Below are 24,088 nucleotides of genomic sequence, written 5' to 3'. Positions count from 1 at the left end.
CACTCTCTCATCAGCCACTTTATTAGGTAAACCTTACTAGTATCCGGTTGAACTCCCTTTTGCCTTCAGAACTACCCTAATCCTTCATGGCATAGATTCAACAAGGTACTGGAAATATTCCTCAGATATTTTGGTCCATATTGACATGACAGCAACACGCAGTTGTTGCAGATTTGTCGGCTGCACATCCATGATGCGAATCTCCCGTTCCACCACATCCCAAAGATGCTCTATTGGATTGAGATCTGGTGAATGTGGAGGACATTTGAGTACAGTGAACTCATTGTCATGATTTACACTTTATGACATGGCGCGTTATCCTGCTGGAAGTAGCCATCCGAAAATGGGTACAATGCTTAGCTTGGCTGTGGCATTGACATAATGCTCAATTGGTACTAATGAGCCCAAAGTGTGCCTAACACCCCCCCCCCCATTACACCACCACCAGCCTAAACCGTTGCTACGAGGCAGAATGGAAACATGCTTTCATGTTGTTGATTTGTTTTTCCAATCTTCTAATGTCCAATTTCGGTGAGCCTGTGCGAATTGTAGCCTCAGTTTCCTGTTCTTAGCTGACAGGAGTGGCATCTGGGGTGATCTTCTGCTGCTGTAGTACATTCACCTTAAGGTTAGTTGTGTTGTGTGTTCAGAGATGCTCTTCTGCATACCTCGGTTGTAACGCGTGGTTATTTGAGTTACTGATGCCTTTCTATCAGCTCAAACCAGTCTGGCCATTCTCCTCTGACCTCTGGCATTAACAAGGCATTTGCGCCCACAGAACTGCCCTCACTGGATATTTTTTCATTCACTGGATAAACTCTCTTTAAACCCTAGAGATGTTTGAGCGTGAAAATTCCAGTAGATCAGCAGTTTCTGAAATACTCAGACCAGCCCGTTTGGTACAAACAGCCATGCCACATTCAAAGTCACTTAAATCACCTTTCTTCCCCATATATATATATATATATATATATATATATATATATATATATTTAGAGAGAGAGAGAGAGAGAGAGAGAGAGAGAGAGAGAGAGAGAGATTGGATTGTATGACCTTATTTTAGTTATAGGAATTACTCTTTAAAAAAATGTACAAGACTTACAAGAAATGAAGTACAAATGAGAAGAAACTGCATATGACAGCAGGAAAGATTCTGTGGGTTGTCAAGGTTTTTCCCTCAACCACTATATAAAAGGCCACTGAAAAAAGACATCTACATGCCATGCAGGTAAATAATAACAGTACATTTATAGTTCCACTGTGAAGTGCCCCAGATTCATCACTCAACCTAATGATGATCTGTCCAGAACTTCCCAAATCTGAAAGAAAACGAACAAAGAGCAATCTTTTAAATGAGACTTTATTGAAGGACAGAGGAAACGCTGCAGCGATCAACACCCAAGTGCCCCGGTCCCCCAACATGTGTCATAGTGCGTAGTGAAATGAGCACAGGTTACTGGTCAAACTGTGTGGAAGAAGCTTTAAAATACTGCCAGGCTCATATATGTGTGTGTGTGTGTGTGTGTGTGTATGTGTGTGTGTGTGTGTGTGTGTGTGTGTGTGTGTGTGATGGTAATATGGAGTACTGTTGAGCCATCTGTCAGTCTTGTGAATAAATAAAGATGAATATAAATATGTTTGAGGATCTTAACCATTGTGTTCATTCAAGAGTCTCAGAATAAAAGGCATTCGTAAAATTACAATACTCTGTGACAATATATCGATTACAAGTTCTAGCAAAGTGTATCTATATAATTGTTTTATAAGGCATTGTATTGTATGTATTATATTCATAGTCTAATATACATCCTAAATTCCCCCACAGATTAATTTTAAGAGGTAGACGGAACAGTTTTGTTCAACATAATATATATATAGTTCTTTACAAAATAAAATGTTTTGGGCTGCAGCCATCTGCAGTTCTACATTTAGCCACAAGGGACCACAATCCAACAGTTTTTATTGTTGGTTGCTTGTGCTACGTTATTGTGCACATCAACAAAATCAAAATCTTTTTACTCAGCCAAGATTGCATATGTCTCATATATACGAGGGATCCATTTGCATAAATAAAACTACAACATAATGTTAGCATGTTAAGGCAACTGAACTGCTGGGACATTAAATAAAGAGTAATAAGAAATGATCAGATTGTATGTCTGTGGCCATCAGTCCCTTGTACCTCACTTTTAAGGGCGTTCTGTCTCTTGAAGCTGTAACGTTAGCCAAGAAAGATAAAAGCAGGCAGAACAGACGCACATTGGCTTGCTCTGCATTACCAGAGGACCGGACAGTCGAGGTTAGAGAATCCAGGATCTTTCCGTAAGTCCCAGTAGGTGTTGTTGCTCACCCAGGTGTCATCTTTGGACTTCCTGTGGGTGATAAAGCAGAAAACGGATTTAAACACCCCGTATACTTTGGTGATGCAGTGTGTTTTTCTTTAAAGACATGATGTAGGATGGTAAGGTCATACTGGAAGAATCGAGGTTGATGTGTCATGTTGTTTTCCTCCAAGACTCTGCGTCGTTCTCGCTGGAGCTGTTCAATCCTCTGCTTCTGCACCTCTGCAGATTCAACATTGCCTTCCTCTAATAACCTGCACGCACACAAACAGCCTCATAAGAAATTCATTTGTCATTGCATAGCACCACTGATGCAGTGAATTGTGGTTCTGTGGTTGGCACTAAAGGTTCTTTCTAGTGGTCCCATTGGACACATTTACAGAAAAATCCAGCTATAGGTATTATTGTTATTATTTTTTATTTTGACAATACTGGTATTACAGTCCAAAATTTGTAAACTGTTGGTGAAATAACAAAGCTGACAATGGCAATGACTTCATAGGCCTTATCTTTCCCCCCGCGCAATAAGGCACAAGACATGTTTGGAGCAATTTGTTGTTATTTTCACCATAATTTTGACGTTTTGTGCCACGTTGTTTAAATAGCAAATCCATTTCACCACTTTGTGAACTCATGGGCGTGCTGGTCTAGAAAAGAGGTGTGTTAAGGTGCATTGTTGGCACGTTGCTATTTTGAGGAACTGAAATAGGCCAACTAAAAACTGGTCTAAAGTCCAGCACAGATTAACAGATTTGTGTGTATTAAGCATTAATTAAGACGTTAGCAACGTTAGCTTTAATTGTGGGGAAAGCTGGATAATTGAGAGTTTTTGTCAGCTAATTTAATCTTCCGGGTTCAAAATAATTTTGGGGGCGAAATCAAATACATCGGTGATGTAGCATGAATCTGCTAGTTTAGCGATGATGCATCGTTTTTTCATTATTACTCATAGCGAAGTTTTCTTATCTTAAGATGTGAGACCCAATGACTGGGTGAGACCGCGTCTGTGCACGGCACACAATATTTAGCCATTCATAAAGGGTCATATGTCTTTGTTTCCATGATCCACAGGGTTTGTTGCATGTTTTTCCCTGTGATGCTGTCAGGGCCGATTTTTTGTTTGGTTGCAGCAAGCATTTTTGTCGGGAGAGCTGTACGAGAATTGGAGAATTCTCCAGATTACCGCCAGAGCTAATGGTTGAAATAGTAAGACCAAGAGACCTGCTGCACTGCTATTAACTGTGTCTGCATTCAGACCCGGGGATTGAGGAGGAGAGAAGTCCTCCTCATTTATAATGTTTATTTAAACACAATAATCTTTATAATGATATAACAAATTGTGGTTATGTGTAAATGAAATTACGATTACCAATTGTAGCAGGGCATTAAACTACTGTTTATTTCTTTGTTTCGTTTAACTTTGTAAACTATAAAATCATGCGTCTCCTCACAGTTTGTGTCTTATTTTGTGAGCCAACTGACAACAGTTGTTTGCTCCACTCTTTTTCTGCTGCTCTGCCGGCCACATCGTTAAAATAGAGTCCCATGAGTTTCTTACACATACTACTTTGGTATATACTTCAATGATTATGTTTTAGTTCCTAATAATACAGAGTAAATAAATACAAATTTTAGATAAAAAGCTTTAAAATACTTATAAAGCTATTAAATTATGCTTAAAATTATTAAATTATAAGTTCAAGTCTAATTAAGGTTTTTATTACCTCAACTATTATTTATTTTTTAAACAATTTTCGGCCCACCAAAGTTGTGCTAGCTGGTTTCTTTTAATAATTTTCAACTGTTAAATTCCTCAGCATGGTCTAAAACAACTGCTAACTGATAATGGCATTTCTGTATTTAATATTTAGTAATATGTATTTCTAAATGAATGTCTTGGCATCATGAAAATGTATTTTACTTCAGTTGCATTTTTTTTTTTTTAACGTTCACTTGAATTAATGAAAATATTTTGCACAAGCCTTTATCGTATGGAAGTATTCACCTCTGATCAAGTCGTAGTCTGGTGTCTGTGGGTGGAAGAAGTGATTTGGTAAGAGGGTCGAGCTCATTGAGCTCCATAGCAAACTTTGTAAAACCGTAGTACTGATCAAATTCAGGAGGCATGGGATCTGCACAGAAAAACATACACAGACAACAGATGATGATAAATCATTTTCATTTATTAGAAAGAATTAAACATTTGTGGTCAAACAAACCGATATTTAATAAAAACATTTGTGGAAACCTACAGTATTGTAACTCTTTTTCAACCTTATGTTAGTAGAACTTAGGTAACAAACACATGAAGACAGAATTTACCCCATGTGGTCTTTTTTCCCCTCATTCTAAAAAAGCGCATAAAGACAGCATTCTCTAATGAAAAATCACATAAAGCCAAATGAAAATGATGTAGTATACATGCTGAACCAATATGCGGTGCTGTAATTCTGCTAATCCACCATTGTTGATATGTGGAATAGTGATGTATTTTCAAAAAATATATGAACTGGCTGTAAAAACAAAAATGCAAGGGTGTTGTTTTCAGATTTATCCACTCTGGGACCCGGTTTAAAAAAATGAAATGTAGTATCCTTAAATGTACAGGGCCTTAATTTTATTTGTACTACGGCAGGGGTGTCCAAACTCAGTCCTGGAGGGCCAATGTCCTGGAGAGTTTAGCTCCAACTTGCTTCAGCACCTGCCAGGAAGTTTCTAGTATATCTAGTAAGAGCTTGATTGGCTGGTTCAGGTGTGTTTGATTAGGGTTAGGTTGGTGCAAACTCTCCAGGACACTGGCCTTCCAGGACCTAGTTTGGACACCTCTGTACTACGGCAACAAGTTATAATGAGTAAAGTGAGACACATGTGTCTCTCATTAACACTTAATAATAATCCAATTTGTATGATTAAGGGCCTTATTCCTAATGCAAAGTGGCCTAATGCTTATACCTAATGCAAAGCGGCACCAGTCATGATACAAGTGTCTTTTGATAACTTCATCCCGACACAAGTATCAACTTCAAGGAAAAAAAGGTGTGTTACTATTTTGAGGCAACTGAAACAGACCCCACCACTGACCAACTAAAAGAAGTAAAATGGCACAAATTTTGTTTATTTTTTTAAGGGTGTGCTAGTGATAGGTGGGTCTAAAACGCACACAAACATATTTTTAAATATGAAAAAATTAAAGGATTAAAATATAAAAGATTACTTTTGTCTACATAAATGTAAAAAAATGCTATCTCCACTCACACCTTCTTTACCTCAGGGGGCTTTGAAATCCAGCTCTGATGTAGCCAGTTTATTCATGACATTATTGCTGCTGTTGTTATTAAAATTACTATTATTTGTTATACGCATATTTATACTTGTGTTTATGTTTTTGCTTTAGATTTGGGGCATAGGAATAGCAAGTAGGACGTGTGCTTGGATATTGGGCTATTGGAATTAGAAATATGGTAAGAGTTTTTAATTCACAGTAATACAAAGAAGTTCACCAACTTCTATTAAATGCAATCAAATTAAATATCTGAATAAATTCACTGTGTCTTTTAACAGTATATAGCAGTATTGCCATATAGAAATTTGAAACTTGAAAATATATGCATGCTACATTTATGACATAGAAGTTCATATTTGGATTTCACATATATCAAATATTTATCTTCAATTAAGTATATATTTCAAAACTGAAAAAAATGTCTGTTTACATATACATTTTCCAACCATTGGAATTTCAAATGCATACATATATGTTCAAATATATATGGCCAAATAGGAACACATACATAAAATTATAGCTAATTATTAACCTAATTGGTCTTACAATGGTTGAACAATATATATGTAAACAGACATTTTTGTAACATTTAGAAATAAGGTTGTGTGTATATAAGCTAGATATGAACTTATGGTATATATTTCCATATATCAGATGTCTGTATGGGATCTAGCAGGCAGGCAGTAGAAAATTGTGGCATATCTAAAAATTAGGGCAGACTGTGTGTGTGTGTGTGTGTGTGTGTGTGTGTGTGTGTGTGTGTGTGTGCTCATACTTGTCCTCCAGATGCAGGTAGCAGAGGGTGGGCTGCCGCAGTACATGCCCTCATGCCATTTCCCAAACAGCTTGTGCACGACTTTGCCTTTGTGGTCTGTGACAGATCCCTCCACCTCATTCATACTGGAGTTCCAGTATTTGGCCTGGAAAAATGCAAATATATTTACAGTTTTTTACTTGCCAGGACTTGCTGGGAATTTCTTTACTTAGTCATTGTACTTCCAAAGTATTTTTTTAGCTTGTCACATCAGTTAATTTCTCATTCAAAAGGCACTAAAAGTTTCAAAACGCTTCTCAGAAGAACAATGTATAATGCTACATATTGTTTGTTGCGTGAGAACCTTTGCTATTGTATTCCATACATTTGAGCTGATCACTGTCACAGTCACCAAGTTGAGTGCCCACCAGACACATTAGAGGGCACTCTACACATCACATCTTCCACTGAACTGGACAACAAATTCCATCATGCACTTCACACACACACCAGTTCCAGTTCACCACTGATTACGATCTCACAGCTGACTCTCATGAGGACTGATTACCAGGACTCCATATACACCTCACCTTCAACACATCTTTGCTTAGTCTTGTATCATTGTTAGTGTATATTGCCCAGTGGTTTCCCAGTTCTTGTTTTTGGTATTTATTAGCGGTGGGCAAAGCAAGGCTTCATGAAACAATGAAACAGTTGAAGCAAATGTGTCGAAGCTTTGAAATGTTTCGAAACCCATCTCTATGCAAATTGAGGTATTAAACCCAACGTTGTAGACTTGAAGTGTCAAGTGATTTAGTGAAGCAGTGAGAGTTCCTGACTAGCATGCAGAGATAATGGGTTCAAATCCAGGTTGATGCAGCTATAGATGGCACATTTAAATGCTCTGTTCTTGTAACATGTTTTGTTTTAACATTGGTTTGACATCTGAATGAACACTTTGTGAATAAATATGTCTTGTTTAGGTCATAAAAAGGTAACATTAACAAAATGCATCAAGTCAAATTTCTTGTACAAGTCAGGATTTGAACTTTTTGCAGCGCAGTTACTCTGTGGACACGCACAGTCCACTTTGCAGACCCTGTCAATCAAACGTAGATTTGCCAGGTCTCGAAAGTCTTCTGAAATGACGATGCTTTCGAAAACAGTTCAGTCACATGACCTGGGTGTTTCGGATCATGCTTGGTACAGTGTTTTGAATCACTGGCGCTTCAGGATCTCGACACTGTGTTGAAACGTCAGTTTCAAGTCTCTGTAGTATTTACCTGTGTTTTGATTTTGGATTGTTTTAGGATTTTTGAAGTGTTTTCTGCCTGTCTTGACCATTGCCCGTCTTTATGGATTTCGCCATGTTGTACAGTTTGCTCCTGTTGACCCTGCCTGTCTGACCATCCCATTACTTCAGTAAAAGCTGCATTTGGAACTTTACCTTTCTGTACGCACTCTTAACAATAACGGCAAAATAAGTGTTTCTAGTAAATTTTTTAAAATCTGATTCATTAAATCCTACAAGTCATTTCAACTTGCATTAAATTAAACTTAAACATCAGTTAAATCTTGTGTATCCAAAATGATTAAATTAAAAGATGGTTAACTTAGGCTGCATGGTGGTGCAGTGGGTAGCACGTTCATAGCAAGAAGGCCGCTGGGTTTAGCCTCAGCTAGGTCAGTTGGCGTTTCTGTGTGGAGTTTGCATGTTCTCCCCGTGTTCCCATGGGTTTCCTCCGGGTGCTCTGCGGTATAGGTGAATTGAGTAAGCTAAACTGTCAGTAGTGTATGTCCGTAGTGTGAAAATGAGTGAGTATGGCTGTTTGGGTTGCAGCTGGAAGGGCATTCGCTGCGTAAAACATATGCTAGATAAGTTGGTGGTTCATTCCACTGTGGCGACCCCAGATTAATAAAGGGACTAAGCCAAAAAGAAAATGGATGAATGAATGGTTAACTAATTATAATAAGTTAAATGAACATAAAAGATGTTGTTAGAACATTGATCTTTTTTTTTAATTGTGGGTTAAAGATTGGACATCCTATTTTTGTTCTGTTTGCATCAAGGCAAATTTACAGTCATGATTGAATTTACAATAAAAACAATGTTTCAGATCAACTTTTTAAATATCAAATGACAAAAAACTAGTAGACTTTAGTCCAAAATATGCAATTTGTTGTAAGTAATTTATTTATCCATTCATTCATTTTCTTTTCAGCTTAGCCCCTTTTTAATCTGGAGTCGCCACAGCGGAATGAACCGCCAACTTATCTAGCATATGTTTTACGCAGCGAATGCCCTTCCAGCTGCAACCCAAACATCCATACTCACTCATTTTCACACTATGGACATACACTACTGACAATTTAGCTTACCCAATTAGCTTACCCAATTCACACACACGTTCTACACAGCGGATGCCCTTCCAGCTGCAACCCATCTCTGGGAAACATTCATACACACTCATACACTAAGGACAATTTGGCCTACCCAATTCACCTGAACGGCATGTCTTTGGACTGTTGGGGAAACCGGAGCACCCGGTGGAAACCCACGCAATTGCAAGGAGAACATCCAAACTACCTACTGCACCATCGTGCCTGTAAGTAATTCAGTGTATCAAAATCTAATTGTCTTACTGAAATCATATATAAAAGAGATAAGTAGATGATGTGAATAATTGTAATTAACTTTACCGTTCAAGCTTATTATTTGAAATTGGTATCTGGAGCAAGAAGGCCGCTGGGTTTAGCCTCAGCTAGGTCAGTTGGCGTTTCTGTGTGGAGTTTGCATGTTCTCCCCGTGTTCCCATGGGTTTCCTCCGGGTGCTCTGCGGTATAGGTGAATTGAGTAAGCTAAACTGTCAGTAGTGTATGTCCGTAGTGTGAAAATGAGTGAGTATGGCTGTTTGGGTTGCAGCTGGAAGGGCATTCGCTGCGTAAAACATATGCTAGATAAGTTGGTGGTTCATTCCACTGTGGCGACCCCAGATTAATAAAGGGACTAAGCCAAAAAGAAAATGGATGAATGAATGGTTAACTAATTATAATAAGTTAAATGAACATAAAAGATGTTGTTAGAACATTGATCTTTTTTTTTAATTGTGGGTTAAAGATTGGACATCCTATTTTTGTTCTGTTTGCATCAAGGCAAATTTACAGTCATGATTGAATTTACAATAAAAACAATGTTTCAGATCAACTTTTTAAATATCAAATGACAAAAAACTAGTAGACTTTAGTCCAAAATATGCAATTTGTTGTAAGTAATTTATTTATCCATTCATTCATTTTCTTTTCAGCTTAGCCCCTTTTTAATCTGGAGTCGCCACAGCGGAATGAACCGCCAACTTATCTAGCATATGTTTTACGCAGCGAATGCCCTTCCAGCTGCAACCCAAACATCCATACTCACTCATTTTCACACTATGGACATACACTACTGACAATTTAGCTTACCCAATTAGCTTACCCAATTCACACACACGTTCTACACAGCGGATGCCCTTCCAGCTGCAACCCATCTCTGGGAAACATTCATACACACTCATACACTAAGGACAATTTGGCCTACCCAATTCACCTGAACGGCATGTCTTTGGACTGTTGGGGAAACCGGAGCACCCGGTGGAAACCCACGCAATTGCAAGGAGAACATCCAAACTACCTACTGCACCATCGTGCCTGTAAGTAATTCAGTGTATCAAAATCTAATTGTCTTACTGAAATCATATATAAAAGAGATAAGTAGATGATGTGAATAATTGTAATTAACTTTACCGTTCAAGCTTATTATTTGAAATTGGTATCTGGAGCAAGAAGGCCGCTGGGTTTAGCCTCAGCTAGGTCAGTTGGCGTTTCTGTGTGGAGTTTGCATGTTCTCCCCGTGTTCCCATGGGTTTCCTCCGGGTGCTCTGCGGTATAGGTGAATTGAGTAAGCTAAACTGTCAGTAGTGTATGTCCGTAGTGTGAAAATGAGTGAGTATGGCTGTTTGGGTTGCAGCTGGAAGGGCATTCGCTGCGTAAAACATATGCTAGATAAGTTGGTGGTTCATTCCACTGTGGCGACCCCAGATTAATAAAGGGACTAAGCCAAAAAGAAAATGGATGAATGAATGGTTAACTAATTATAATAAGTTAAATGAACATAAAAGATGTTGTTAGAACATTGATCTTTTTTTTTAATTGTGGGTTAAAGATTGGACATCCTATTTTTGTTCTGTTTGCATCAAGGCAAATTTACAGTCATGATTGAATTTACAATAAAAACAATGTTTCAGATCAACTTTTTAAATATCAAATGACAAAAAACTAGTAGACTTTAGTCCAAAATATGCAATTTGTTGTAAGTAATTTATTTATCCATTCATTCATTTTCTTTTCAGTTTAGCCCCTTTTTAATCTGGAGTCGCCACAGCGGAATGAACCGCCAACTTATCTAGCATATGTTTTACGCAGCGAATGCCCTTCCAGCTGCAACCCAAACATTCATACTCACTCATTTTCACACTATGGACATACACTACTGACAATTTAGCTTACCCAATTAGCTTACCCAATTCACACACACGTTCTACACAGCGGATGCCCTTCCAGCTGCAACCCATCTCTGGGAAACATTCATACACACTCATACACTAAGGACAATTTGGCCTACCCAATTCACCTGAACGGCATGTCTTTGGACTGTTGGGGAAACCGGAGCACCCGGTGGAAACCCACGCAATTGCAAGGAGAACATCCAAACTACCTACTGCACCATCGTGCCTGTAAGTAATTCAGTGTATCAAAATCTAATTGTCTTACTGAAATCATATATAAAAGAGATAAGTAGATGATGTGAATAATTGTAATTAACTTTACCGTTCAAGCTTATTATTTGAAATTGGTATCTGTTTTTAGCATTCTGTGTATTTAATCAAAATAGTACTATGAAACACTTATAATTAAACATCAACTTCTACAAAGTATAAAATGTAAATGACAATTAGTATTTTAGATTGCACTTTTGAGCATGCAGCCCTTTATAGCACAACCCCTTATTAAACCTACACTTTATTGACATTGTAAGTGGAGAGTAGACAGGCATGCTCCATACTTGGTGTTTCATTGACAGGCTCACAACACCTCTAAAAGACTCAACAGCAACACCTGGCATCCCAGGTTCACTCACCTCTGCTTTAACCCCAACAGTTAATTCTGCCGCCCATTTGGGATCTTTCTTTTTTAACCACAGCCAATTGCTGCTTTGCTCAGCAGTCTTTGACAGCGACCGAACAGCATGTTGTAAGGCATGTCCTCTAACTCCCATCCCCTTCAGTAGCCAGGTTGTTGCCATGGCTACAAAACCACAGCACCCAACCTCTACGGGGAGCAACTGCATTCGCCAGCCATGCTGTACTGCCTCAGTTAATAGGTTTCAATACTTCAGCCTTTTACGTTCATTTGCTTCACTAATTGCAACCTCCTATGGCACAGTTAGTTCCATGACAAACAAGGGCTTTTGTGAGCTTGACCACATTATTAGGTCTAGCCTGAGGTTTGGTGTTATTATCTCAGGTGGAAAGCTGAGTTTTTGGTCAACATCAACCGAGGTCATTTTCCAGTCTTGGGCATTATCTAGAAGGGTTGATTCCATTTTTGTAGTCTGCTTTTACGAAAGTGGTGGCTTTGAAGAATCAAGAATCAAGAATCAAGGCCTTTTAATGTTTTCTTCCCTCAGTTGGTCACTTTGATCTAAATTGGCACTTATGAGACCCTTGAAATGGGAGTTTCGTCAATGGGGAATCTCTGGTTTCCTTCTGACAATGGATATGCTTCTAGATTTACTGGGTTTTATCTTCAAATTCTCAGTCCATTTGTCAAGCATATCAAATAAATTATTCCTAAAGGTAACCATACATATTCCTTGTGAATTATACACAAAGCTGAGAATTACAGGGGTTGGACAATGAAACTAAACGCCTGGTTTTAGACCACAAGAATTGATTAGTATGGTGTAGGGCCTCCATTTGCGGCCAATACAGCATCAATTCATCTTGGCAATGACAGATACAAGTCCTGCACAGTGGCCAGAGGGATTCTTCTTGCAGAATAGTGGCCAGGGGCGTTGTATCAACGCTGCGTACACACAAAAACTTTGCGTATGCCAGATTTCACGCTCACGTTTGGATTTACTAAAAATGAAATTAACGTGAGAATGTGCATTGGTCCGAGCCAACTTCATGTCTGACGTACGTGCATTTCTTGTGTGTGTGTTTGTTTTATTTCCATTGGCGACTCCTAGAGGCAATTATGTTAAATTGCACACTACAGTATCGCACCAACAAAGTATCCTGGCAACTGGTTCTTTCCAAAGGGAACTGGCAGACCGCTCAGGGTTAAGCCAGTAGTTTTTGAGTTTGGCAATGCCAGCTGTATGGGACGGGATCATCCACATGTCTAGCAGGTATAGAAGGTTTCCATACCATGCAGTTGACCAGCCAAACATTAAAGCGCAATTTGCAGCAAACGCCGGTTTTGCCAATGTAATCGGAGTGATCGACTGCATGCACATTGCTATAAAGGCGCCATCTGAAGACAAATTTGCATATGTGAATCGGAAACATTTCCATTTAATAAATGTGCAAATAATATGTGATGCTCAAATGCGCTTAACAAATATTGTGGCAAGGTGGCCTTGGTCAACCCATGATTAATTCATCCTCACAAACAGCATGGTTGGGATGAGGCTCCAAGATGGCAGGATGCGCCATGGGTGGCTTTTTGGTGAGTGATGTATTTAAAGATATTATTCCAGCTACGTTTTTTTAATTGTATTTTATTTTGAGCGTAGTTATTTAACTGCTTATCTGGACAACGTTGTTATCCATTAAAGATGTGGCTGTTAAGCCCCCTCAACAACCCACAAACTGACCAAGAGCGCAGATACAATGTTGCCCATTCTCGCACTCGGTCAGTTGTAGAGCGGGCGATTGGGCAGCTGAAATGCCGGTGGCGCTGCCTTGATAAGAGCGGAGGGGTGCTGCTATACCGCCCTAACAAAGTGTTCCTCTAATACATCTGTGTCTCCCACAGACACGGATACTACTCCAGACAGTAAAGTGTCGCCCACAATTGAGGCAACTCTCTTCTCAAAGGGTGTTAGTTCAGCATCCCCTGTTCCCCCGCTTGTTCAGTCCACACTTTGATGGTCCGCCGCTGTTCTTCTCTTAACCTGCACCTTTACATCGGACTATTTCTTTTTTAATTCACTCACAGTGCGATGTTCAGACCCCACTGCGTTAACCGCGTCAGCTAAACTCTCCCACTCTTTTTTTTTTCTTTTCTTTTGTTATAAATTCCGACAAACTTGGAAATAATTTGGAAACAATTTTCTCTGGTCTACCTCCAGTAGGAGCACCTCCAGTTCACATTCTGTGATGTTTCTCTTCTTGCTTGCTTGCTTTTGCCATTTCTTTTTCGTTTGGTTTTGCCAAAGTGGAGTCATTACCATATTTGTAAGGGGGAGGAGGCAGGGAGGGGTTTTGTGCTCGTGCATTCAGTATCACGTTAATTCGGATGTACAAAGAGAATATGCATGGGATTCCGCGTACGCAGTGTTTCATACATCAGATTTTTTTACTGCGTATGCACATTTACAACTTTGTCTGTGCGCAATGTTTTAGTATGAATCCAACGCAAGTCTTTGTACATGAGGCCCCAGCTCACTACGTCATGCTGGTGGAGGAAAACGTTTTCTGACTCGCTCCTCCAAAACACTGAAGTGGCTCAATAATATGTAGATCTGGTTACTGTGCAGGCCATGAAAGATCTTCAACTTCACTTTCATGTTCATCAAACCACTCTGTCACCAGTCCTGCTGTGTGTTTTTGTGCATTATCATCTTGATACACGGCACCGCCTTCAGGATACAATGTTTGAACCACTAGATGCGCATGGTCCTCCAGAATCGGTAGTCCTTGGCAGCAACACGCCCATCTAGCACAAGTATTGGCCCTAGGGAATGCCATGCTATTGCAGCCCAAACCATCACTGATCCACCCAATGCTTCACTCTGGGCATGCAACAGTCTAGGAATTACACTTCTTTGGAGCTCTTTATCTTCAACAATTGTCTTTTGAATGATAATTTCCTGCTTTCAAAGAACTTGATTACTTGCTTTTTCAGCATTTGTAGTCTCTTCGCCAATGTGTCTTTGCCGGCTTTGTCACTGGCATATGATCGCCATACTTCTAATTAAATCCTCCATATTTCGCATATAAGCAATAGCACTGGGAATAAAAGTCTTCTTGTACTTGACCTTTCTCTAAGGGTACTTTATACCATCTACAAGATGGAAGTAACTCAAATGAACCCTATAATGGAGGGGAAGAGTCTTTCATAATAATGGAAGCTTTTCTTTTTGCCGCTGCAGTAAATAAACCGATGAGTGGTGTTTGTCTCTCACCCATTGTTTTATTTGCTACATTTACATTACATTTAACAGAGAGAGAGAGAGAGTGAGAGTTAAACCAGGAAACAATATTAAAAATAAGAGCGTAATCCATAAGTGAATTTAGCAACTCGTCCAACGTGAATTTTAGGGATTTCTTAATGTCCTTCAATTCATTCTCAATTGTGCTGTAATTTGTTTGACTGCATTTTTTGATTACTTCATTTTTGGTTTATTTTTCATCTTAGTTTAATTTCTAACACAGTTCTTTATAACATAATTTGAAATATGCAGTGTTTAATTGTATTTTGCACCGAAGCAATGGTAAATGACCCAAGGTTTAGTCCACACTGGCTGCAGTGAATGTGTAAAAAGTGACTATAAATAAAAAATAAAAAAAACTGTAAAAAGACAGCATGGGTTAATTAATCTAATACTGTCAAATGAGTAAAAATGAATACAGAATTAATTCACCATTAAGGTGTCACTAATATGACATTTTCAAGAACTGTGTCATTTACCAGGTCAAGTCAGAAGGAGGATCTCCAGCAGATGTCATACTTGAGTCAAACAGCAAACTTAATGAATCTCATGAGGTCTGAAGCGTATATAATTATCCGACTTTTTCAGCAGAATCTCACTCTGTCCTGTGTCTTGTTTTGATGTTGCTTTCTTTTGCCCTAATTGATCTTCTATGTCTGATCTCTTTCTTTCATTCACCTCTCAGCACAGCCTGACCTGTTGTCCTTGAAGTCTGCTGAAAATCTTTGAAAAGCTCAGCGTCTGAGTTTAGAGTGGGTGCCACATAGGTCCCTCATTAGATGCTAAAAATGTCACGTGTGATGGATTTCACACAGTGAAATGTGCCAGCTTTGACTCACAATATTGACTGGTTCAGTACTGTGAAAACAAAATGTAAATTTCTACCAGACGAATAATAATAAACGATTCCAGATTTTTTTTTCTCAGAATGGAAAAAAGCAGAGGCAGCTGACCTTGATGAAGGTGACTTTGCACTGGCATTTCTCGCTGTTGGAGTTTTTGATGGAAATTTCGCCATAGTGCTCAATCCAGCGCTGCCCACTCAGAATGTTGTGGATACACGAAGTCACCTTATTCCACTCATAGTGATCTCCAAAGCTGCAGGAGACAGTAATAGTATTTTTTAGCTATTAATCAATAGTAACAGAAAAGACATTTATTTAGTTCATCAAAGTTCATAAGTTTGATTCATCAAAGAATATGACATTTCCACCACAAATAACAAGCAGCATCTGCTTTCAACACTAATGATAATTAGATTGTTTGTTTTTAGTGATGCATTACATTTTTAAGCTGGCAAAAATTATCATTATTTTAGGCCAAAAGAGAAAAGCAGCCGAAAATATGTTGATTCACATTGACTAGCTTGGATACACACTACAGTTCAAAATAGCTTCGTACTCCTTGTATATACCCACATACATTTGTGTGCACTGCTTTTTTTTTTCTTACTTTCTATCTTGTTTCTAATTCAAATATCTAAAAATTCTTAAATCAATAAGCATTTTTTAGACAAGCAAAAAATATTGTCTTGGCTGGAGCGATATATAGAATAGATACATAGTGCAGCAATATATAGCACAACAGTGCTCCCGGTGTCCTAGCTCGTGGAACTTTCCCGATCCTATACCCCTCTATTTCCCACTTCACTTCCTGCCATTTAGGCCCAATCCCAATTCTATCCCTTAGCCCTTCCCCATACACTTACCCCTCGTTTTGCGAGTTCATGTGAAGGGGTATTGGTGTCCCAGTTCTCTTTAGCTTGAAGGTGTAGGGCTAAGGGGAAGGGCTAGATAGCCCTTGAAACTGAGATTTTTCAGGACCACACTTGAAACTAAGGGGTCTGAAAATTTCCCAGAATGCACCATTCTGGGCATACAACGGCAGCATGGCTGCACATGGAAGTAAGGAGATTTACAAATTAGATTTTTTTTGTCATTTATTATGAATTTTTACAACAAGCGTATGTTTTAATACATTCATAATTTTACCATCATGCTTAAAAAAAACGTTAAAAAAAGGATACATTTCGCTATCTATAATACATAGGGCCCTATCATACACCCAGCGCAATGCGGCGAAAGGCACGACGCAGTTGTTGTTTGCTAGTTTCAGCTTCATTTTGACATTTTGCACCACGCTGTGTAAATAGAAGATGCATTTGCACTCATATGTGTGCCCATAGGTGTTCTGGTCTAAAAAAGGAGACGTATTGCTGGCGCGTTGCTATTTTGAGGAACTTCAATAGATTGTTAAGTAGACCATATCAAAGCTGGTCTATAGTCTAGCGCAAATGAAAAAGAATTAAAATATTAAGGATATATATATATATATATATATATATATATATATATATATATATATATATATATATATATATACACATATATATAGGATATAATACGGATATATATATATATATATATATATATATATATATATATATATATATATATATATATATATATGTATATATATATATATATATATATATATATGTCACGATCACCAGCGATCATAACTCCCAGATCGCTGGATCTCACACACAAACACACATGGACTACAATTCCACCATTAATGGACTACATATTCAGTCATGCCACACACATACATACAAAACCATACTTTCATGCCTTCATCTGCTCTTGTCTTCATCATGCTTTTGTATAATGTCATTATTATTAGTAGTAGTATTTATTATATGCATATTTATATTTGTTTTATTAAAAAAAAGCTTAGATTTGCCCACCTGTCAGGTTTTAGGCCATATGGGGCATAGCATGTGTATTTGGATGTAACTCAGTTTTTTGAACACACTTTATCATTATTGTTCATTTATTCGTTTGCTGGAAATTAGAACTGAATTTAGAAATAATTTTAAACAAATCTTTGCGCTTAATGAATGAAATTAATTATGTATAGGCTAATAGATGTCAGTGCGTACAACATGTTTCCCTATTCACGAGGGTGAAAGTAAATGATGAAGAGGCTCATCTCTCATTCTTGCCTGTACATGCTCTGTTTAACTGTTTTATTGCTAGTGAAGCGCTCAGTTTTTCCACTAATTTAGGATTTTTTTTTTATAGTGTTGATTGCCCAGAATCCAAGCACTTTAAAAAATGACACAAAAGTATCTTACCAAAATCTTTACATTATAAGGTGAGTTTGTTGGAGGACACTCGGTTTCATTCATAAATCAGAGACTCTCTAAAACCTGTATAAATGTGATGCAACCCACACAGCACAGACAGTGTGTCATCATATGTCCTTGCATAGTGTGCTGTTCAACACCTCACCTCAGTCTGCTGTTTCCAGAACAGATAACAGCTTTTCTGCTTTATGTGAACAAGGACATTGGCAACATCTTACACAGGTGCTGTTATCATATGAACAGTGCCATCTTATTCAAGATATCAATTACCCAGTCTACGATCTGTTCTCTCTAAGGTCTTCCAATAGCCGTGGGTTACAATGCACCACAGAAACATCAGGCTACAGTTTCTGTTCCATAATGTATTCAGAACTCATGTTTAATTTAATGTTAGGCTGGTTACACTTACAATCAGCACTTGTTTTATTGAATCATTATGTAAACCAGAGATTAGTTAATTTTCAAATTAAATTATCATTTGCATCCTCGTGTCGGTCCAGTCTATTCCCAAGTTTATTAATTATTTCTGAGAGAATTGGTTCCATAATTGAAAGAGTATTCACCCAAAACATAAAACATGCATATGGATTGGTTTCACTCAAGACTCCAAAAGATAAATGATTGCTTTAAAATGGAATTAGGTCTTGAAATTAGCTCTTTTTGAAATTAGGCTTTGATCAGTGAACATAAACAAAATATTTTAATATATTACATACAATATGTAGCTCCTTGTTCGATTTACTTGGAAATTGCTAAATAAAAATTGGAAGTTAATATGCTGAAAAAAAATTGTATGTATGATTTCAGTGATATGAACCATATTTTCTCATATTCTCTTCACAATATTATTAAGTATGGGGTAGTAAGTAAGTGGTTGTAATTTGAGTTCAGCCTATTAACATACACATTAAAAACCTGCAGAGAGAACCCAGGATGTGTGTTATATTGTGGTTAGAACTATATCACAAACTGAGAATCTATGGTGTTTTTCTTTATAACATTTTTTTAGACCTATTTTTGTCAAAACAGAATGGATTTTTTTATATCGTGCTATGCAAATCAATGGGGATTTCTATTAATTCTTCAAGATTTTGCATGTGGATTGCTGTAGCAGAGTAACAGTACTGTTGCTCAGTAATATCTATCAATATATGATAATATAAAACGATCCTCCCCCTGCCCCATCTAACAAGATGCAACAAATGTGATACAGAAAATTGCATAAAGTAAACATTTTATTGAAAAACAAAAACCTGTCCAATGCACGCAGTATAAATTAGTTTTTACATGTATACATTTGAACTATGCAGATGATTTTACAAATATTTTACTAACTGTTAGTGTCACGATACACATGATTTGATCAAAAATATGTGCATAATAGCTGACATAGATTGACACTTCATAGTTGGTTTTATGACTGTAAGTCGTTCTCTTAAAATGTTGAGTTTTTATTGAGGATGCAGCACAACTGATAATACTCATAAATAATATAATTAAATAATAATGAATTTACTTAACATAAAAATCTAAGCAGCACAGCCACATAGGAGTTGCTCTGTCTCACATGCAGTAGAGCCAGGGTGCTCAACCCTATTCCTGAAGATCAACCTTCCTGCAGAGTTTAGCTTCCACCCTGATCAAGCACACCTGAACCAATTAAGACCTGACTCTAAAGCTACGGTCACACTGGGCTTTGTGTGCGAAATTCTGTCGTGCGGCGCTGCGAAAAGGGGCGGGATTAAACAAGATGATTAGACATTTAAAAAGCCAGTGATTGCTCCATGCTTTAAATTTCTGTCCAGAGAGGTCATGTTTTGATCCTCGATTGGTCTCACGCAGTCAAGTGATGCGGTTTTGCAGGTCAGAGTTCACCAAGCTTGAACTTTGCACCGCAGCGAACTGCGAAACTTAATGCATGATCCCGCGTTTCCGGTCTGACGCATTCGTGTGCGTATGAATGGAAGTCTAAGGGAGGAAAAGCCCAGTGTGACCGCAGCTTTAAGCTGCGGTCACACTAGAGTTTGAACATCACTTGACTTGGAGCAAACATAGAGCAATCGCTCTCTTTTTTTAATGTCTAATCATCTTGTTTAATCCCGCCCCTTTTCGCAGCGCCGTACAACAGAATTTTGCAAGCCCAAACTTTATTGTGACCACAGCTTTACAGAACTTGATAATTACAGGCAGGTGTGTTTGATATGTGTTGCTGCAACTGAAATCTGCAGGAAGGTAGATCTCCAGGGTTGGTCACCCCTGCAGTAGAGGGACAGAAATTCTCTGGTACAGAAACGTAGAACAAGAATACCACTGAACTTATTACGGGTTTTGGTACCTTTGCCCACCTATAGCCTACACCAGAGATACCCGAAATAGGGCCCGTGGGCCAAAGTTGGCCCATGGTAACCTTTTATTTGGCCCGCTAAGAAGAGATTTAGAATGATGCGAAGGTTGGGGTGAATGCCTTTAACAGAGATCGTCATTTATAATATAACATAAACTTTTGTTTGTTTGTTTAATTGTTGAGCTACACAAAAAAGCCAACGAAATGAAATGTTTCAATTAAATGTTCAAATTTTTAAAAAATATAAATATGTCACTTGATAATAATGGACAATGCACAGATTGCAGCTTGACTTGTGTATTTAGCATTGAACACCATTGTGTTATAAATGTGTTTGTTTATGTTTTTATTGTAAGAAGTTCATGATAAAATGTAAAAAAAAAACATAATTATTCATATGATTAAAGTATTTTATCTAATTATTTTTAAACATTAATACGCTAGAAAATTACCATTGCAGGTTTAATGGTACTGTAAATTTACCTTCGGCCCACCACCCTCAATCAAGTTTGATATTTGACCCTTCATAAGTAAAAGTTTGGGCACCCCTGGCCTACACTATAGCTGGTTAAAGGCTCACTAATACTGTACAGTTGCAGAAAGTTACTGGTTTTCTTTTTCCAAACGTTTAAAATTCTCAGTCTAAAATCATCATCATATTTAGGCAAGGAAATATAAAAGTTTAAGATAAAAGGGTAAGAAACCTGTTTTCTTAATTAGTGACCAGACAGCGGGGAGCATCGTGGTGTCATGCAGATTGAATGATAACCTGCTTGCTGCTAGTCTGCGCCAAATTGTGCAGCACAAACAGGCAATGCCATTTAATGGAAAAAATGGCAAAAAGCAACCTGTTCAATTAGTTTACCTATAATTTTATTTAATATTATCTATTTAAATGCCATTTCTAGGTCTAAAAATCACTCCTTTAGGATTAGGCTTTATCATATATGAAGGTTTTTCAACACAGTTGCTGAGAGCATGAATTAGTATTCAGAATTATTCTGATATATTAATACAGAAATATTCTTAAATGTTGTTTTACACTTAACAGGCCCCGGAGCTCTGCCTGAGAACCACTGAATAGATTCTACTTTTATCTCACTTTTGTGGTATACAAGTTGTTAGTGTAGATGAGGGTAAAAAATTGCAAAGTAACACAGTTTTTATTTCAACTCTAATGAATATTTCATACTCATTTAATTATTTATATGGTAAACAGACATAAGGTGAATAATAGACAGTCATTGAAAATGAGAAATATACAACATGTATTAAATAATTTTGTCACAATCATCAGGCTGGTAGTGAATATCAAACACCCACAGATTAGTTGATTGACACATCTACACTAAGGAACACTAAAGAATCTAAACTGTCGTAAGAAATTTCTTTGAAATCGATATTTAAACACTGGTAACTAAACATTTACACAGACAACACTATTGGAGGAAAGGAGCACTCAGAAACACTTACCCAGGGAGAACCACATGAGTGGATCCTACAGGTACAATCTCCATGGACTTTCCCCAGAACTTATTCCTCCACCTCACGTCTAAAAGAAGTCACATATAACACAATTAGCTTCACATCTGCAGACATCAGCTTATTCGTGCTGAGAGAACAAGCATACATTATTAATGGGGTGTTACCTTGCCAAAAGATGAAGTTTTTAGATTCGGCATGACATGATGATATGGGGGGGTGATGGCTGACCTGGAGGACAAAAACAAAAGAAGCTGTGAGATTGACTCGCACACACACGCACATGCACACACACACGCGCGCACATACACACACTTCAAAATTACAATAGAGTACATCTGATTATTTGAATCTGTTGGGGATTGGAGTATATAACTTATAACCCAGGCTCATTCTGAACATGTACCTCTATATACATTTCTGGAGTGCGCCAAATACGTCCCAGGAGCTACGTTTTTTTGTGCAAATCCACCAGAGGCCGCTGTGTACGCTTTTTTAAAATCTCAAATTTCTGTCGCAAGTGCCATTCGCGCTTGCCGTTCTCACGTAAATCCACCAGAGGCTGTTGATTGACTGTTTGACTGACTGAATGACTCACTGACAGATCGACTGACCCACCCTCCTCCTTCCATAAACCCAACCAATAGTGTTTTCCGAATATATTTCATTACCGTCCATTCAGAGGTAAGTGGTCAGCTGGTAAGCACGAAAAGGAACAGCATCATACCGCCTTATAGCGTTCATTTTAAAAACAAAACGCAGCCTTAAGTACTTCTGGCTACATAATTCGCGATCTTCAGAAATGTATATAAGGCTACATTTAGCAGAAATAGAAGCAGAAGTGTATTGAAATGAATGGTCCCTTGTTGCTGCAATTCGCTCGTAACATGAATGAGGCTTAAAAACTTTTTTCAGAAACCACATAGTAAAAACAAATACCAGAAGTTTGGATATATCATTTCCCAATTGTTTTTATCAATTCCGTAATATAGAGTTAAAAATTAATAGTCCTCCTGTGAAATTTTAATCCTTTTGCAAAAATTTCCCAGCTTGTTTAACAGAGCAAGGATTTTTTTTGTCAGGGTTCTGCCACTCCGGTCTTGTAAATTCCGATATAGTCCAGACACTAGTCCTGTCATGTCTTGTGTGTTGTGCTCGGCACGAGTTTTCTCGGGTCGGGCACTCGTTTTTTGTCTCTTGTATCAGCACAGTCTCGTGTGCGTTCCCGCCTGATGCGGGCGCGAGGTCAGAGCGTGCTTTAGATGCGTGCTCTTGTCCTGGTGTCTGTTCTCTCTGTATCGTGGTGTTTCATTTTCAGCATCTCAGTCTAGTTGGTTTCAGTTTCTGTTGGTGCTTGGATGAAACATGCACATTGCATGTGTGGGTGCACAGTGAGTTTTTATTTATCGTGCACTCGTGTCTTGCACTCAGTCTTCTGCTGTTGTGTTTTAGCACATGGTTCATGTTTACATGCACCATGTGCTTTAGTGTTGTCTGATGTGAACATGTTGTTATTGAGTTCTCTCATTGGCTGTGTGTTCTAGTCTCGTTTTATGTGTGCACAGGGCTTGTGTTGTTTGTGTCATGTGCTCTTCTGCCTATTGTCTAGTCCCACCCTCATTGTTAACCCATTATTAGTTTATTATGTTAACCTGTTTGTTTGTTAATTATTTCTGCTTTTAGTGATGGGGTAAACAGATTCCCCTATGGGGTAATTTCTGTTTGTTTTTTTTATCAAAATTAAAATAAATATCATTCCTAGCATTCTGAAGTCCTCGCATCTTCTCTTTACCAGAACGTGACTTTTTTAAAAATATTGATTTATTTATTAATATATTTTTGTACAGCTTTCTATTATATGTTTCTTCTGGACAAAGTCTTATTTTTTGTTGTATATAAGTATACAGAGTTTTAAAATTTTAAGTGGATCAAAAAGTTTTTCAAAGTTGTCCTAAAACAGGAATGGGTGTAGTTCAATAGTTTAAGGACAACTTTCATGAAAGATTTTACTCAGCTTAAAGCTGAATACTTGAATCTTGTAAAATAAAAGAAGATAGTGAGTAAGTGAGGGTAATCAAGGCAAAGAGAAAAGAAATTAGAAACTATTATACTTTAAACTATTATGTTTAAAAATGTGTTGAACAAAATCTGTATTAAACTTAAAAAATAATTTAAAAAGGAAAAAAGATATGACAGGATATTCCTCATTACTAACATTCATTATTACTAAGTAATATTTTAAACATTCAAGTA

The 24,088-nt window shown here is 37.8% G+C and overlaps 1 protein-coding gene across 2 annotated transcripts in view; it reads right to left on the bottom strand.

Moving 5' to 3' along the window:
• Positions 1 to 1,346: 1,346 nt before the first annotated feature.
• LOC130242893 (oxysterol-binding protein-related protein 3-like) overlaps positions 1,347 to 24,088 on the bottom strand; it is a 76,684-nt gene continuing 53,942 nt past the window's right edge. For both annotated transcript variants that reach the window (XM_056474831.1, XM_056474833.1), the window contains 7 exons: positions 22,003 to 22,066; positions 21,827 to 21,905; positions 15,812 to 15,956; positions 6,401 to 6,545; positions 4,348 to 4,474; positions 2,474 to 2,596; positions 1,347 to 2,372 (listed from right to left, as the gene is read on the bottom strand). In XM_056474831.1, coding sequence (XP_056330806.1) covers positions 2,276 to 2,372; positions 2,474 to 2,596; positions 4,348 to 4,474; positions 6,401 to 6,545; positions 15,812 to 15,956; positions 21,827 to 21,905; positions 22,003 to 22,066 — 780 coding nt within the window. In that variant the 3' untranslated portion in view covers positions 1,347 to 2,275. The remainder of the gene's footprint in view (positions 2,373 to 2,473; positions 2,597 to 4,347; positions 4,475 to 6,400; positions 6,546 to 15,811; positions 15,957 to 21,826; positions 21,906 to 22,002; positions 22,067 to 24,088) is intronic.

The sequence above is a fragment of the Danio aesculapii genome, chromosome 16, assembly GCF_903798145.1.
Source record: "Danio aesculapii chromosome 16, fDanAes4.1, whole genome shotgun sequence".
NCBI classification, from domain to species: Eukaryota; Metazoa; Chordata; class Actinopteri; order Cypriniformes; family Danionidae; genus Danio; species Danio aesculapii.
Note: the sequence above shows the minus strand (reverse complement) of the source record. Positions and strands in the feature narration are given on the sequence as shown.